Here is a 17775-nt window from a genome sequence, read left to right as displayed (position 1 = left end):
CCAGGGCACACAGGAGAAGCGCCCATTTGCTTCTCCACCCCACCACCGCGCTTTCCTCTCTGTCTCTCTCTTCCCCTCCTGCAGCCAAGGCTCCATTGGAGCAAAGATGGCCCGGGCGCTGGGGATGGCTCTGTGGCCTCTGCCTCAGGCGCTAGAGTGGCTCTGGTCGCAACATGGCGACGCCCAGGATGGGCAGAGCATCGCCCCCTGGTGGGCAGAGCGTCGCCCCTGGTGGGCGTGGCGGGTGGATCCCGGTCGGGCGCATGCGGGAGTCTGTCTGACTGTCTCTCCCTGTTTCCAGCTTCAGAAAAATGAAAAAAAAAAGGGGGGGGGGAATCAATCAGGCATGGGATATAGGAAATTCATTAGGCTTTCCATAACCATCTCTGTGAAAATTAATCTCCCTCCTCAATGTTGCCAAAGCACTGTATTTTAGTATTGCATGAAATAAAACAATAGATGTAGAAAGAGAAATTTAGCTTTACATTATAAATCCACCACTTACCTTCCTTAAAGAAAGGGGTCTGTCTTATTCACTACTACATCCCCAGTCCCACAAATAGTGCCCAGTACAAGGGGAAAATGATACATACAGAAAGCATTTCTACCATGCCACATGCCAGCCATCCAAGTATATATATGCTAGCTAAATTGACTGATTTACTGGCACTGTGACTTGGGCATTTCACCTTTAAGCCTTAGATGACTCATTTTCAAATTCTGCTTGATAATTGTTCTACATATGAAGTAATTTTGAAGAATAAGTAAGATAAAAACAAACTACTTGATAGTTTTTAATCTGGAAAGTATATATAAATATAAGCTATTATAATTGTCATATAGCATTCACCACATTTTTTTTTTTTTTTTACAGAGACAGAGAGAGAGTCAGAGAGAGGAATAGACAGGGACAGACAGACAGGAACGGAGAGATGAGAAACTTCAATCATTAGTTTTTCATTGTGCATTGCGACACCTTAGTTGTTCATTGATTGCTTACTCTTATGTGCCTTGACCACGGGCCTTCAGCAGACCGAGTAACCCCCTGCTGGAGCCAGCGACCTTGGGTCCAAGCTGGTGAGCTTTTGCTCAAACCAGATGAGCCCACGCTCAAGCTGGCGACCTCGGAGTCTCGAACCTTGGTCCTCCGCATCCCAGTCCGACGCTCTATTCACTGCGCCACTGCCTGGTCAGGCTCATCACATTTTTCCTTAAAGTAATTGCATATGTGAACTGTCTTCCCTCCTAATGTGTAATGTTCCTTAGAGTAGAAACTATATTTTGATAATTTTTCTTGTATCCCAAAATATATATCTTGGAATGTTACAGAAGCAAGTATTTTGTTAAGTACTGGTTGGATCAAATTAGACGAGATCGGGCGCGTTCAGGGTGGTATGGCCGTAGACTGGTTGGATCAAATTAAATAATTCTGTCATATTTGTATTTTGATACTTTCATTTCTAATCATGCAAGGGAAGGCTCTGGCAGCTATTGGAGTAATGTGAAGCAACAGTAAGGAGATGGAAAAATGTTCTGCTTGAAAGGTACAGGATGGAAATATTACTTTACATCTTGAAACTGTATTATACCTAACTTTCTTTTCTAAAGGGAAATGTAATTTAGGGGTCTTCGGTTTTAGACCTATAATGAATATAGGAGGTGTATTTTACTCATTACCATGATGTGCCCAGTTGATTTTCTGACTTATTAAACTTGTTTCCCTAAGCTGATGAGACTGGCTCATGAAAGGAAGGAGACGAGGGAGGTGGGAGATGAAGATATGAGCTGCCCAGATGCTTCTTTTTTCTAACACTATGATAAAAACTAGGAAATATATCTGTCCATCTATTGATTAGAGATGTTTTCCCTGAGGGCTATAAAATATGAAAAAATACAGCCTGAAGTTATCTGGATTCTTGCAGCTGCAGCTGGGCCTGCAAAACTGGCTCGTTGCTTTTCCTTTTCTCTCTACCTTCCCTGATTTCTACAATAACTATCCTTTCTTGACAGCATGTTACCTACCAGGCCCTTTGCTAAATAAGCCCTTTATTTCCATTCTTTCATATTTATTTACTTTTCTAACAGTATCATTTTTATTTTTTTTAATTTTAATTTTTATTTTTTGTGTGGCAGAGACAGAGAGAATCAGAGAGAGGGACAGCTAGGAAGAGAGAGAGATGAGAAGCATCAATTCTTTGTTGCAGTTCCTTAGTTGTTCATTGATTGCTTTCTCATATGTGCCTTGACTGGGGGCCTACAGCAGACTGAGTGACCCCTTGCTCGAGCCAGTGACCTTGGGCTCAAGCTGAAGAGCCTGTGCTCAAGCTGGCAACCTTGGGGTCTCGAACCTGGGTCCTCCACATCCCAGTCCGACGCTCTATCCACTGTGCCACCACCTGGTCAGGCTCCATTCTTTCATTTAAGCTTATAAAAACCCTATTAGTGAGGAATGGGCACAAAGAGATTAAGGGATTAAGTACCTGAACAAGATAAGTGATCAATTTGAGATTGAAATAAAAATTTGAAAAATTCTGAATTTTGTGCTCCGAACCTCACATCTCTTCCCTTCTCTATTAAGACTCCCTGTTACCAGAAATTCGTCCCTCTATGTATCCAAACAAAGTCGTCTTTCTCAAATTTCTCCCGCCATAATTTTCATGCTGTGGCAATGTGCAATGAATATGTTAACTGTACTGTGTGGGCATAACTAAGGGATGCCTGACATTTTATGGCAGCACAGCTAACTAGGGGCAAAAGACATACTTAGAAACAACGTTAAATTTAGAAATTAAGGCCCTGGCTGGTTTGCTCAGTGGTAGAGCATCGACCCAGGCATGTGGAAATGCCATGTTCAATTCCCAGTCAGGGCACACAGGAGAAGTGACCATCTGATTCTCCCCCCTCCCCCTTCTCTCTCTCTCTCTCGCCCTCCTGCAGCCATAGCTCAACTAATTTGAGCACAGGCACTGAGGATGGCTCCATGGAGCCTCTGCCTCAGGTGCTAAAAATAGCTCGGTTGTGAGCATGGGTCTGACAGGGTTGCTAAGTGGATCCAAGTCTGGCGCATATGGGAGTCTGTCTCTGTATCTTCCCTCCTCTCACTTAAATTAAAAAAATAAAAAAAGACAAATTCAAGCTTAGGCTATAAGTAATATATATTATGGCAAGTTAGTGTGCTATTAACGTAAAGCAGTGATTTTCAACTGATGTCCTGTAACGATTTTTAAAACAGGCAATACCTGATTATTTAGTCAGGGACACTGCCCTAAATAGGTATAATTTTGATTCATTTACAGATTATCAAACAAAAAATAACAACAGCTGCCTGATGTAAATGAATCAAATGTATTTTTTGGTGTGCCATAGAATTTTAGTAATTAGGTTATGTGTGCAATGGGGTAAAAAAGGCTGAAAATTGCTGACAAAGATATATAATAGAATGAAACATAAAGAAGTGAAAACATGTTTGCAAAAAGATATTAGAAGAATGCTTGTATTATCTTTATTCATAGTAGCCAAAAGATGAATATAAGCCAAATCATCAACAGGAGAAAAGAGAAATGAACTCTGCTATATCATACAATGGAATACTACTCAGCAAGAAAAAACTGATACAACAAACATGGGGGAATCTAAAAAAATTACGTTCAGTGAAACTAGTCAGACTCAGAAAGAATATACAGTATATTACTGAGTCTATTTAAATGGCTTTCACTACAGTTTAAATTATGGTGATAGAAATTAGAACAGGGATTGCTAAGGGCAAGGATATCAACTGAAAAAAAGCACAAGATAATTTTCTTAAGTAATGGAAATGTCCTTTGTATTGACTAGGGTGTTAGCAACATGGGTGAACAGATTTATCAATACTCATTTGACTGTACACTTAAAATCTGTTAATTTCACTGGATTTAAATTTTACCTCAATAAAATCAAAACAAACCTTCAACACCCGAAGATAAATACACATATTCATAACCCACGGCCTACTCCTCCTGAATCTTTGCCCATCTTAGGCTGTGTAGTTTTTAGACCTACTGTATTTTACTGACACTGGAAGGTGCTCTACTTGCCTATCTCACTTGGATCAAGTTGAAAAATTGCTAAATTTTCTAAATCACATAATACTAACTCTGAAGGGTCTTAGTTCTCAAGAAAATTGAATTCAACTATGAGCATCATCCTTAGTCTAAGTATTTTGAGATACAGCCATTCTTGAATCCATGTATAATGCTTTCAGATTTTATCCCAAGTCATTTGTGTAACACTATATTTATTCTTTAGTTTGGTAAGGGTATATTTGTGATCACCATAACATTATTTTGTTTTTCAGAGAATCTCTACAAAATTTCTTTATATTCACATTCAACAACTGCTAGTATATAGTCCAATTTCCAGGATAATGACTAAATGTGTGTACATATCTTTTTCTTTTTTTTTCTTCCATTTTTCTTAAGCTGGAAACAGGGAGAGACAGTCAGACAGACTCCCGCATGCGCCCGACTGGGATCCACCCGGCACGCCCACCAGGGGCGATGCTCTGCCCACCAGGGGGCGATGCTCTGCCCATCCTGGGCGTCGCCATGTTGCGACCAGAGCCACTCTAGCGCCTGAGGCAGAGGCCACAGAGCCATCCCCAGCGCCCGGGCCATCTTTTGCTCCAATGGAGCCTTGGCTGTGGGAGGGGAAGAGAGAGACAGAGAGGAAAGCGCGGCGGAGGGGTGGAGAAGCAAATGGGCGCTTCTCCTGTGTGCCCTGGCCAGGAATCGAACCCGGGTCCTCCGCATGCTAGGCCGACGCTCTACCGCTGAACCAACCGGCCAGGGCTGTGTACATATCTTTAACTACCTTTTTTTTTTCTTCTTGGAGAGACAGAGGGGGACAGACAGACAGGAAGGGAGAGAGATGAGAAGCATCATTCTTTGTTTTGGCACTTAGGTTGTTCATTGATTGCTTCTCATATGTGCCTTGACTGGGGGGCTACAGCAGACCAAGTGACCCCTTGCTCAAGCCAGCGACCTTGGGCTGAAGCCAGAGACCTTGGGGTTCAAGCCAGCAACTTTTGGGCTCAAGCCAACATCCATGGGGTCATGTCTATGATCCCATGCTCAAGCCACCAACTCCACATTCAAGCTGGTGAGCCCATGCCCAAGCCGGCAACCTCAGGGTTTTGAACCTAGGTCCTCGGAGTCCTGAGTTAATGCTCTATCCACTGCACCACCACCTGGTCAGGCTTGACTACTGTTTTTACTGAGTTTGTCAGATGACCTCTAAAAGCATCTAAAACACTACCATTGACTGAGGTATTTCAAGCTAACATGCCTTCTCTAAATATTTTTACAACAGTGGTAAAAACTTTAATGATTCCATTTCCTGAACATGTTGATTTTGCATGCTCTTCAGTCATGTAAATAGACCATTTCCTTCAATTGCCACCATGTTTTGCATTATCCTGAACTTTGATTTCTTATCTTGAAGACAAAGATTTTCACCTTTAGTGTGTGTTCAAAATAAAGAGAGCTCTGAATAACTTAAATAGAAAGTAATTTCCTCTTTTTATGGCAAGATAATTGTTATTCTGGCCATTTTATTAGCATAATATTCTCCCAGTCCACCAACGCTGTTGTAAAAGAAAGCATTCTTTCTTTTTTTTATAGCTGAGTAGTATTTCATTGTGTACATGTACCACAGGTTTTTATCCACTCATCTACTGATGTGCACTTGGACTATTTTCAGATCTTGGCTATTGTAAACAATGCTGCAAAAAACAAAAGGGTGGATATATACTTTCAAATTAGAGTTTTGGGTTTCTTTGGATAAGTACTCAGAATTGGAATCACTGGGTCATAAGACAATTCCATTTTTAACTTTTTGAAGTAACTTCATACTGCTTTCCACAGTGGCTGCACCAGACTGCATTCCCACCAACAGTGCATAATGGTTCCCTTTTCTCCACACCCTCACCAACTCTTGTTATTTGTTGGTTTATTGATAGCCATTCTGACAGATGTGAGGTGATAACTCATTGTGGTTTTAATTTGTATTTCTCTGGTGATTAGTGGCATTGAGCATCTTTTCATATGTGTATTGGCCACCTGTATGTCCTCTTTGGAGAAGTGTCTGGACAGGTCCTTTGAACATTTTTAAATTGGGTTGTTTGCTTTCTTGGTGTTAAGTTCATTTTTTTATAAAAGATTTCATTCATTTTAGATGGGAGGAGAGAGAGAGAAAGAGAGAGAGAAGGGAGAAGAGAGAGAGAAAGAAGAGAGGAGGGGAAGAGCAGGAATCATCAACTGCCATATGCACCTTGACCAGGCAAGCCCAAGGTTTTGAACTGGCGACCTCAACATTTCAGGCCAATAGCTTATCCACTGCACCACCGCAGGCCAGGCGAGCTGCATAAGTTCTTTATAAATTTTGGAAATTAACCCCTTATCAGATGTATCATTGTCAAATATGTTCTCCCATTTAGTTGGCTGTCTTTACATTTTGTTGATGATTTCCTTTGATGAGCAAAAGCTTTTTAGTTTGATGAGTCCTATTTATTTATTTTGTTTGTTTCTCTTGCCAATGGAAGCATGTCAGAAAAAAAAATTGCTACAAGAAATGTTTGAGATTTTACTGTTTTCTTATAGGATTTTTATTTCCTTTTAAATACTTTGGTATTTTAATAGGAATATCGATTGCTTTGGGTAGTATGAACATTTTAATGATGTTTATTCTTTTTATCCAAGAACACCGTATATACTTCCACTTATTTGAACCTTCCTCAATTTCTTTCTTTAGTATCCTATAATTTTCTGAGTATGTATAAGTCTTTTACCACCTTGATTAATTTTATTCCTAGGTAACCTATTTTTTGTTGTTGTTGTTGCAATTGTAGACAGGATTGTTTTCTTAGTTTCACTGTCTAAAAGTTCATAATTGGTGTATAAAAATGCCATCAAATTGTGAATATTGGCCCTGGCCGGTTGGCTCAGTGGTAGACCGTCAGCCTGGCGTGTGGAAGTCCCGGGTTCGATTCCCGGCCAGGGCACACAGGAGAGGTGCCCATCTGCTTCTCCACCCCTCCCCCTCTCCTTCCTCTCTGTCTCTCTCTTCCCCTCCCGCAGCCAAGGCTCCACTGGAGCAAATGATGGCCCGGGCACTGGGGATGGCTCCTTGGCCTCTGCCCCAGGCGCTAGAGTGGCTCTGGTCGCGACAGAGCGACGCCCCGGATGGGCAGAGCATCACCCCCTGGTGGGCGTGCCGGGTGGATCCCGGTCGGGCGCATGCGGGAGTCTGACTGTCTCCCCGTTTCCAGCTTCGGAAAAATACAAAAAAAAAAATTGTGAATATTAATTTTATATCCTGATACTATACTGAATTTATCAGTTCTAGTAGTTTTGTGGTGAGTCTTTATAGAGTTTTCTAATAAAGTATCATGTCACCTGCAAATTGTGAGTTTTACTTCCTCGTTTCCAATTTGGATGCCTTTTATTTTTCTTTTTGTCTTACTCCTGTGTCTAGAACTTCCAGCATTACCTTGAATGAGAGTGGTGAAAGCAGACAAACATGTTTTGTTACTGTTCTGAATAGAAATGCTTTTTTAGTTTTTGCTCAATAAATATGATGTTGGTTGTGTGTCATATGGCTTTTACTATGTTGAGGTTTTTCCTCTCTTTTCCCACTTTGCTGAGTTTTTTTTTTTATCATAAACGGGTGCTGGTTTTTATCAAGTGTTTTCCCTGCATCTACTAGTATGACCACGTAATTTTTATCCTTCATTTTGTTTAAGTGATGTATCACGTTTACTGATTTTAGAATATTAATTATACTATCACTGTATCTGCAGAATAAATTCCACTTGATCATGGTATATGACTTTTTTAATGTAATGCTAGATCCAGTTTGCTAATATTTTGTTGAGGATTTTAGCAGCAAGGTAACTATTTTAGGGGGAAAATACTTAAAAGTAACATTACGGTATTTTCTCCATGTATCTTAATTACCCCTTCTTCATTCCTTAAGGACATAATAGGCCCTATCTTAATATCTGGAATGGGGTGAGAAAGGGAAGCTCTAGGTAAAATTTCACAATTTACCCTTGGCATTTTAGTTATCCATACAATTAATTTTTGTTTTGGACTCCTATTTTGCTCCTTTTCCCCAAAGCTGTGTTTACCAGCTGCTTTCTACTACTGACCTTTACCTTCTTGTTCCTATTCTACCTAGTACAACCCCAGCCCCATAAAATAGTTGATCCTTGCTATCATTCTCTTCTTTAGTTTAAGAGGTAAATATCAAGTGAAGAAGACCAACTACTGAGTCATAACCCTGTCTCTGCACTTACTATCTGGTACCAGCAAATAAGAACAAAGTCATAATCATATTGGGAAATTTTAACACATTTTTCTTGGTAGTTGATAACTCATTAAAAATATGAAAAACATAAACAAAATGATTTATAAAGGTAACCTAGCAGATATATTTAGAATACTGAAGCCAACAAACTGGGTTATAGCAACATTCTAGCTATAAATAAACCAAATCTCAAAGAATATTAAAGTACTGAAATCAAAGAGGCTAGGTTCTAATCACAATGAAGATAAAATAAACAGCAATATAAAAAGACAGGAGGAATCAGTACATGCAGAAACACAGAAACATAACCCTGGAAATGAAAGATTTTTGGTTAGCAAGAGATGAAGACATGTTCAGGTTACCTAAGGCTGTGTGGGATTTCTGTAAGGGTTATCAGCAAAGTGAGGATATCTGGAGAACTGATTCTGTAGCCAAACAGCCAGTCCTTGTGGAACTGGAATGCTATTCATTGCTACTTAGGAATTAACAAAATATATTAATATCCTAATATCACTCCAGTAGCTGTTGTTTCAGAAACAAGCATCTGTTGTTCTGTTCTCTGGTCATTGTTCCATTTTAATGTTCTTCTCTGTCTCTGACTCTCTCTGCTTTGCTTCTAACCTTTTTTACTTTCATGATAGATAATTGATTTCTCATGGCTTCTACGTCTCATAGCTTTTGCCTATAACCTTCTCTCTTACGGTTTCTGCCACTGCTTACCTAACTTTGTTTCTTCTTGTGTGTTCTATGTTTAAGTTACTCAAGAGAAATGATCTGACCATGTTAGCTAGTCATTATTCTAATAGAAAATGCCTAAAATTGGCAGAATATATGCAATCAGACCACCTGAAACATTACTAGTCTTTCTCATGTCCATGCTATAGATGACTGGCTTTGGGCTAAGTGCCAACCTCTAATTTAGGATTGCAAAGTGACTTGATACAGAACATGGCAACTTATAGACAAGATCTCTGGTCCTTTATTTCACAGACTGACTATGGGTAGGCACTCAATTTCTTGAAGCTCTGAGCAATAGAAAAATAACAGCTAAATTTGAGACAACATATTTAATGTATACTTAATATAGTTTTGTTTATATACATTATATTAAGTCAAAGATTGTTATGCAATAGATGTCAGGCTCCCAAACAAATTACTGTAATTGTTATAGTAGTCTGCAATTTTTACTATTTGGTGGCTGTGCTTGGTAAACTCTCATTCACTAGTATATTGTTTCTGTTTATATAAAGAAAATAAAAGAATGGGTAAATGTATTTATTATAATAAACCATGATATACAGTAATGGGAAAAGAAACTTTTCTAAATAACCATGAAATCAAAGAGTAAGTTGCTCACAAAATTACAGAATATTGAGAACTGAGGCATTAAAAAATATAACATATCAAAACCTGTAGAATGCAGATAAAGTAAATAAACTTAAATGGATATAAGAGAAAAGAAATGCTACAATTAATAAGCTAAGCCTCCACTTGAAAGTTTATAAAGACAGCAAAATAAACCTATAGAAAGTAAGAGGAAATACTAAAGTAAAAAACAAAACTAGGCCCTGGCTGGTTGGCTCAGCGGTAGAGCGTCGGCCTGGCGTGCGGGGGACCCGGGTTCGTTTTCCGGCCAGGGCACATAGGAGAAGCGCCCATTTGCTTCTCCACCGCCCCCCCCCCCCCTCCTTCCTCTCTGTCTCTCTCTTCCCCTCCCGCAGCCAAGGCTCCACTGGAGCAAAGATGGCTCGGGCGCTGGGGATGGCTCCTTGGCCTCTGCCCCAGGTGCTAGAGTGGCTCTGGTCGCGGCAGAGTGACGCCCCGGATGGGCGTGCCGGGTGGATCCTGGTCGGGCGCATGCGGGAGTCTGTCTGACTGTCTCTCCCCGTTTCCAGCTTCAGAAAAATAAAAAAGAGAAAAACAAACAAACAACAACAACAAAAAAAACTAATGAAACAAAAACAAAACGAGAGAATTACCAACATCAAAAGTTGTTTTTTTGGAAAAAACAAAATAAAACTTTCAGTGGGAATGAGAAAAAGTGAAGATACAAATAACTTATATGAGGACTGAAACAGAGGAAAATACAACTGATATTTCAGGTGTTAAAAAAAACCTAAAGGATACTATAAATTATTTGGTGCTAATTAATAAATTTCAACAGAACAAACTTCTAGAATAATATAACTTACCAAAATTGATTGAAAAAGAAATAAAATATAGAATTCCTACTAATATTGTACCACCTGAATTTAATCACAAGAAAACCCAAGTGGAAGAATAGTCTACAAAACTATTGGCCAACATTCCTCAAATAAGTCAGTCACAAGACAGAGAAAATATAAGAAAGTATACCAGATTAATCTAAAAAGAGATTTAAGGAATATGAATTGAATGTAATGTGCGGTCCTGAATTTGATCCTGGAAAAGAAGAAAAAGGTTATAACACAGAATATTCTTAAGACAAACGATAATTTTTTTTTTTTTTTTAAGATGAAAGGAGGGGAGATAGCAGACTCCTGCAAACATCCTGACCAGGATCCACCTGGCAACCCCATCCGGGGCCAATGCTCAACTATAAGCTATTTTTAGTGCCCAAGGCTGATGGCTCCAATGGAGCTTTCCTCAGTGCCCAGGGTCACAATCGAACCAATCGAGCTACTGACTACAGGAGGGGAAAAGGGAGGGAGGGGAAAAGGGAGAGAAGGGAAAGAGGGAGTAGGGGAGAAGCAGATGGTAGCTTCTCCTGTGTGTCCTGACGAGGAATTGAACCCAGGATGTCATACACCGAGCCAATACTCTACCTACTGAGCCACTAGCCAGAGCTGACAACTGATAAAATTTAGAAATGAATTGTACATGAGTTAGTAGTATATTACATTTCCTAACAGAGGCAGATTTAACAGTGGGCACATCAGGGGCACGCCCTTGGCCCCACAAAACCCCAACCTTACACTTTTTTTTCAATAGACATCAAGTTTGGTTTCACATGTGCAATTTTAATATTAATAGTACATAATATTTTTTATTTATTTAAAAATATGGCTAACGTGTATTTTTATTTTCCCTGTCTCTCTTTTTTATTAAGGGGTCCAATATTTTCTTCTATGCCTTGTGCATCAACTGACCTTAATCCACCTGTTTTCTAAAGTTGATCCTTGTATTGGGGTTAATAAGATACTACCTTTGTTCTCAGTCAATATACCCTGAAGTATTTAAGAATAAAAGAGCAAAATGTTTATATCAAATGGTCTAGAAAAAAATGTGTATCTATTTATATATGTACCTATGTACAAAAAGAAGAAATGATAAAGCAAATGTGCCAAAATGATAATTTATGATTCTGATGAAGAGTATATGGGAGTACTGTATATTGTTTTTATAGTTCTTCAGTGAATTTTTTATTATATTTCAGAAGCTTGATAAGTTTGCCTTTCCCGTATTTCTTCAATTCACCTGGAATTGAATTTTATATAATATTTTCTTCCACAAGTATACTCAATTATCCCAAATCATTTATTGAAAATCTCACCTGTTCCTTGTCAATTTGCATATGTTATGTCCAAATTAGGATATAGCATGTCTGGCCTTTCTCTTCTGTTTCATCTACACTAAAATTAAGACCTCTAGTTCATCAAAAACCAGCATAAAGACAGTGAAAAAACAAACCATAATATGAGAGATTTATTTATAAAACATAACACAGAATCAGTATTTAGAATACAAAGAAAACTATTATGAATCAAGAAGAAAAAGAAAGGTAATCCTATAGAAAAATGGGCTAAGAATTTGAACAGGCACTTCACAAAGAGGAAATCTACCTAGCCAATAATTATACAAACTAGTGCTCAACTACGCCAAGTCATCAGAGAAATGTGAATTAAAACTACAATGATATACCATTTTGCAGCTGTCAGATCGGCAAAATTTAAAAATTTGCAAATATCAAAGAGTGGGGCAGTGTTTAGAGTAATAAGAATTCTCGCCTGACCATGCGGTGGTGCAGTGGATAGAGCACTGGACTGGGATGCAGAGGACCCAGGTGCGAAACCCCAAGGTCACCAACTTGAGTGAAGGCTCATCCAGCTTGAGCGCAGGGTCGCTGGCCTGAACGTGGGTTCATAGACATGACCACATGGTCACTGCTTTGAGCCCAAAGGTCTCTGGCTTAAAGCCCAAGGTCGCTGGCTTGAGCCCAAGTCACTGGCTTGAGCAAGAGGGTCACTGGTTTGAGCAAGGGGTCATTGGCTCAGATGGAGCCCCCGGGTCAAGGCACATAAGAGAAGCAATCAATGAACAACTGAAGTGCCATAACTATGAGCTGATGCTTCTCATCTCTCTCCCTTCTTGTCTCTCACACTTAAAAAAAAACAACAAACACATCTGCAAAATGAATACTTCTTTATGTAATCCATAGACAAAATAAAAAATAGTGATTAGCATTAAATATTTTGCTGTATTTTTACGGTTTGCAGTAGTTTTTTACAATGTTTCCTTGAAAAACAGGGTGATGGAGAAGTAAAATTAGAACATTCATAACTACATTTTCAAATGATTTTTAAATAGCTAGACAGCACTAAAACAGCTCCATGACAATCCTTTTTCTGGCCAGCTTCCTAAAATAATTACAGTTCTACCATAAAGAGCCAACAGCTAATTCAATTACTCCTTAATCACACTGTCTTTGCAATAATAGTTTATTTGAATTTTTTAAACTTCTCGCTTTTGTTGTTGTTTGTTATTTTTTTGTTTGTTTACTCAAATTCTGAGCATGTTCAGAATATGTAGTTGTGATAAGGTTTGGCCATCAGTATCCATGGGTTCTGCAGATTCAACCACCCACAGATCAAAAACATTCCCCTAAAAAATGCTCTATTGTTGCTGACCACGTGGTAGAGCAATGGATAGTGTCGATCTGCACCTGAGACACTGAGGACTCAGGTTCAAAACCCTTGAGGTGCCAGCTTAAGCGCAGGGTCACCGGCTTGAATGTGGGAACAAAGACAGGACCCCAAAGGTCACTAGCTTGAGCAACAGGTCACTGGCTTAGCTGGAGACACCCCCCCCCATCAAGGTACATATGAGAAACCATCAATGAACAACTAATAGTGCCACAACTACCAGTTGATTCTTCTCGTCTCTCTTCCTGATTGTCTATTTCTGTCTCTCTCACTTAAAAAAAAAAAAAAAAAAGATACACCTGACCAGGCAATAGCGCAGTGTGGATAGAGCGTCAGACTGGGATACGGAGGACCCAGGTTTGAAACCCTGAGGTTATCAGCTTGAGCGTGGGCTCATCTTGTTTGAGAAAGGCTCACCAGCTTGAGCCCAAGATTGCTGGCTTGAGCAAGGGATCACTGGCTTGGCTGGAGCAGAGCCCCCCAGTCAAGGCACATATGAGAAAGCAAGCAATGGACAACTAAGGTGCCACAATGAATTGATGCTTTTCATCTCTCTCCCATCCTGTCTGCCTGTCCCTATCTGTCCCTTTCTCTGTCTCTTCTGTTAAAAAACAAACCAACCAACCAAACGAACAAACAAAAAACCTCACACAGTGCTGGTGGGAGTGAAAACTGGCACCACTTTGGAAAATAGTGTGGCATTAACTAGTAAAACTGAAGTTATGCATATTCTATGACATAGCAATTTTCCTCACAGGTAATTACTTCAGCAAAACTATTATGACAGAAAATGTGTCCAAGAATGTTCACAGCACCTTGATTTGTAGTAGCTACAAGTTAGAAGTAATCCTAATGTCCATCAACAGTAGAATGGACAAATTCGGAGTATATTTAAATGAAATATAATAAATATATAGTGAAATAACCTACAGCTACTGACAAAATATAAATTAATCTCACAAAATCTTCAGTGGAAAAAAGGTACAAAAGAATACCAACTGCATGATTTCACATATATGTAATTCAAACACATAGGCTGAATAACACTACAGGTGGTAAAACTAGAGAAGAAACTTACCCCCCAAAAATAGGATAATGATTACTCCTAAATGTCAAGGAGGGAATAGAAAATGGGAAAAGCAGAGAGCAGACTTCTGTGGTGTTAACATTTTTCTATTTTTGATCTGGGTGATTGTTAAAAGGGATTTCCTTTTAATTGTTTATTAAAATGTGCCTGTTTTATGAATTTTTCTGATTTTGATTTTATGTTTTATAATTAAGAAAAAAAAAAGAAGATAAACATGATGTTTTTGATTTTCCTGAACTACTAAGGTCAGGGAAATATAGGTAGGTACATAGTACATAAGGTGAAAAGTCAAAGGTTTAATATTTTAAAACTTCTTGACATGAAACACAGTGAAACTGTATGAACTTCCTGCACACTGGAAAACATGTATGTCTAGACTACTCCTTCTATCCTGCCACATTCATAATGTATGTCCCTAAACGAGGTGAGGGGGGAGAGGGGAGGGGAGAATAAAGGAGAAAAGGTTGGAGAGATATTCTATATTACTTTGAGATGGCTTTCTAGTTCCTGATTTCTGTTCCTAATGAGAACTGGGTGCATATAATTATATATTTATATAAATATATATGTAAATAAAACTCCTGTTCTTGGTTTCCCAGGCCAATTTGTATCATATATTTTTCTATTTTATTTACATTTAGGTGGTTTTTCTTACTAGCAGGGTCTGCAACTAAGGTCATATGGTCAATTGTATTTCCTATTATCTTTAGAACTCAGTAACAAAATAATAAATGTCTCTTTTCTGATTTATCAACATATGAAGTAAAAAATCAGACTTTTTACTCATAAGAAATTTCTGAAGATAAATGACAATACTAATTGAAATGTTCTAACATCACTTTTCTTTAACTTACCCTCAATGCATGGTTCTCTTGTGCTAACAATAGTCTTAGATCTTCATTTAGTGTTAAAACTTCCAGAAATTGTCCCCATAGAGCCATTAAAAGTGAGCAAAGTTGTGCAAGATTCATATTTATAAGTTCTGCCAGTTCATCAGGATTTTCTATTTTCTGAAATGACAAGAAAAGAACCTTCAGTGCTCTCTGAGACTTACTATAATACATCTAATTATAATACAGTAGTGAGAATATTAATATAAAGGCAAAATTTTTAGTTTTAAAAGAAACATATCTCTCTGTGTGTGCATATATGTGTAGAAAGAAAACAAATGATCCAGAGCTTTCTTCTATTTGACAGTTATAGCAATTTTCAACAACTTAAGTAATATTTTAATATCTGAGGTATCTTATAACTGAAATAATGTCAAACACAATACAAATTACAAATCAGTTTCTATAGCGCATAATCAACTTTAAATATTAAGATACTGGGAATTTTAAACACATGTACAAATCATGCTTAAAGTCATACAATTTTAAAAAGATAATAAAATCTTTTTTTTTTAAGTGAGAGGAGAGGAAATAGTAAGACACTCTTTCATGTGCCTTGACCAGGATCCACCTGGCAACCCTCACCTGGGGCCAATGCTCGAATCAACAGAGCAACAGCTATCCTCAGTGCCTAGTCCGGCACTTGAAACGCTGCAGGAGGGGGAGAGGGGGTGAAGCAGACGGTTGCCTCTCTTGTGTGCCCTGACTGGAAATTGAACCTGGGATGTCCATATGCCAGGCCAATGCTCTATCCACTGAACAAACCAGCAAGGGCAAAATCTTAAAATAAGATTTTTCCCCTTCAATCAATGATGTAAGGTACTTAAAAGATCTGTAACTTCTTATAAGGACTGAGGTAGTGGTGGGACTCAGCCAGTTTGCACGGGTTCAGGAGAACCAATACCTACCATATTTTTCCATGTATAAGACGCAATTTGGGGGGAAAATTGGGGGTCTAAAAACTGGGTGCATCTTATACAGTGGTTGTAGATTTTTTTTTTACTTGCATTTCCCATTTTTTTTGCACTTGCTTTTGTGCTCATTGTTGAAGACACTGATTCATCACCAGACAGAGATGAGGACAAGCTAATGGATGGGAGTACTGACAGTGATGAGGAGTTGTATGAATTTTATGATGAATAAAACTTGAGTTCAATAACTTTTTTTTTTCTTTTTTTCTTTATTCATTTTTAAAGAGGAGAGAGAGAGGGAGAGAGAGAGAGAGAGAGAGAGAAGGTGGGAGGAGCTGGAAGCATCAACTCCCATATGTGCCTTGACCAGGCAAGCCCAGGGTTTTGAACCGGCGACCTCAGCATTTCCAGGTCGATGCGTTATCCACTGCGCCATCACAGGTCAGGCTGAGTTCAATAACTTTATGTAATACATTTTCCCCCCCAAATTTCAGGCTCCAAAATTAAGGTGCATCTTATACATTGGAGAGTCTTATACATGGGGAAATATAGTAATTTTTTGTTGAGTTTAGTGAACGGTTGTTAAAATGGCACTTGTAATCAGGGTTCTCTCTAAGGTGAGTGCCTAGGCAACTGCCCAATGTGGAAATCACAGCGCCCACAGTAATGTTCATTCTGTCCACTGGTGAAAAATATTTGACAGAACTATGCTTGTAATATTTGTTTATTCATTTCATAAAACTCATTACGGTTTATCTTTGATGAAACACTACATTTTAATTCCCTTGCATTTATTACTTCAGTAAACAAACATATAACGTAGTAAAGAGAAAAAGTACCAAACAACCAGGGGGTGACAAGCTGTCATTGGAAATATCTTAAATAACAGTTTTATTGTTTTCTGTCAGGTATTATTTTTTCATTAATATTTTAAAGCCCTTTCTTATAACATAATCGAGTTTTGTGTACCTCTTTTATTGGTCTTATTTAAGTAATAAATGCATGAAATAATAAACTACCTTTCGGTATATAGTTTTTTATACTAAAAATGGTCATAAGAGCAGAGAACCAGTTGCTAAATTATTTGAATCCCACCACTGACTGAAGTACTTTGTAAGGTACTGCTTTTCCATCACTCTTATGTTCCTAGGTTTTATTTTGCTTGTGATAATTCTTTTACAGAGTTGTTAAAACATTTCTTTCTCTTTCTAACATGCATCCACTGTTTATTAAGCATATATTAAATGCTAGAGACTAACATTCCACAGATACAAAGGTTAATTTGAGAAGCTCACAGTCAAGTGAGGAAAGTGGATAAACAATTATAATATGCTATTATGGGTGTTCTAATAGTGGTTTTAAATCATTCCCTTTATTTGGCCCTGGCTGGTTTGCTCAGTGGTAGAACACTGGCCCACTGTGTGGATGTCCCAGGTTTGAGTCCCAGTCAGGGCACACAGAAGTGACCATCTGCTTTTCCATCCTTCCCCCTCCCCTTTCTCTTCTTCTCCTGAAGCCATGGCTTGACTGATTGGAGCTCGTTGGCCCTGGGGTGCTAAGGATGGCTCCATGGAGCCTCTACCTCAGGTGTTAAAAATAGCTCAGTTGTGAGCATGGGCCCCAGACAGGTGTTGCCAGGTGGA

General features: G+C 38.7%; 1 protein-coding gene across 10 annotated transcripts in view; it reads right to left on the bottom strand.

Moving 5' to 3' along the window:
* The window catches only part of FAM135A (family with sequence similarity 135 member A), a 110282-nt gene that overhangs the window by 25301 nt on the left and 67206 nt on the right, over window positions 1-17775 (bottom strand). For 9 of the 10 annotated variants that reach the window (XM_066253221.1, XM_066253213.1, XM_066253247.1 and 6 more), the window contains one exon: window positions 15186-15341. In XM_066253221.1, coding sequence (XP_066109318.1) covers window positions 15186-15341 — 156 coding nt within the window. Of the gene's footprint in view, window positions 1-15185; window positions 15342-17775 lie in introns of those variants that run through there. The other variant, XM_066253269.1, reaches the window with a different exon arrangement.

Source organism: Saccopteryx bilineata, chromosome 1, assembly GCF_036850765.1.
Source record: "Saccopteryx bilineata isolate mSacBil1 chromosome 1, mSacBil1_pri_phased_curated, whole genome shotgun sequence".
Lineage (NCBI taxonomy): Eukaryota > Metazoa > Chordata > Mammalia > Chiroptera > Emballonuridae > Saccopteryx > Saccopteryx bilineata.
This window is presented reverse-complemented; position numbering and strand designations above follow the sequence as displayed.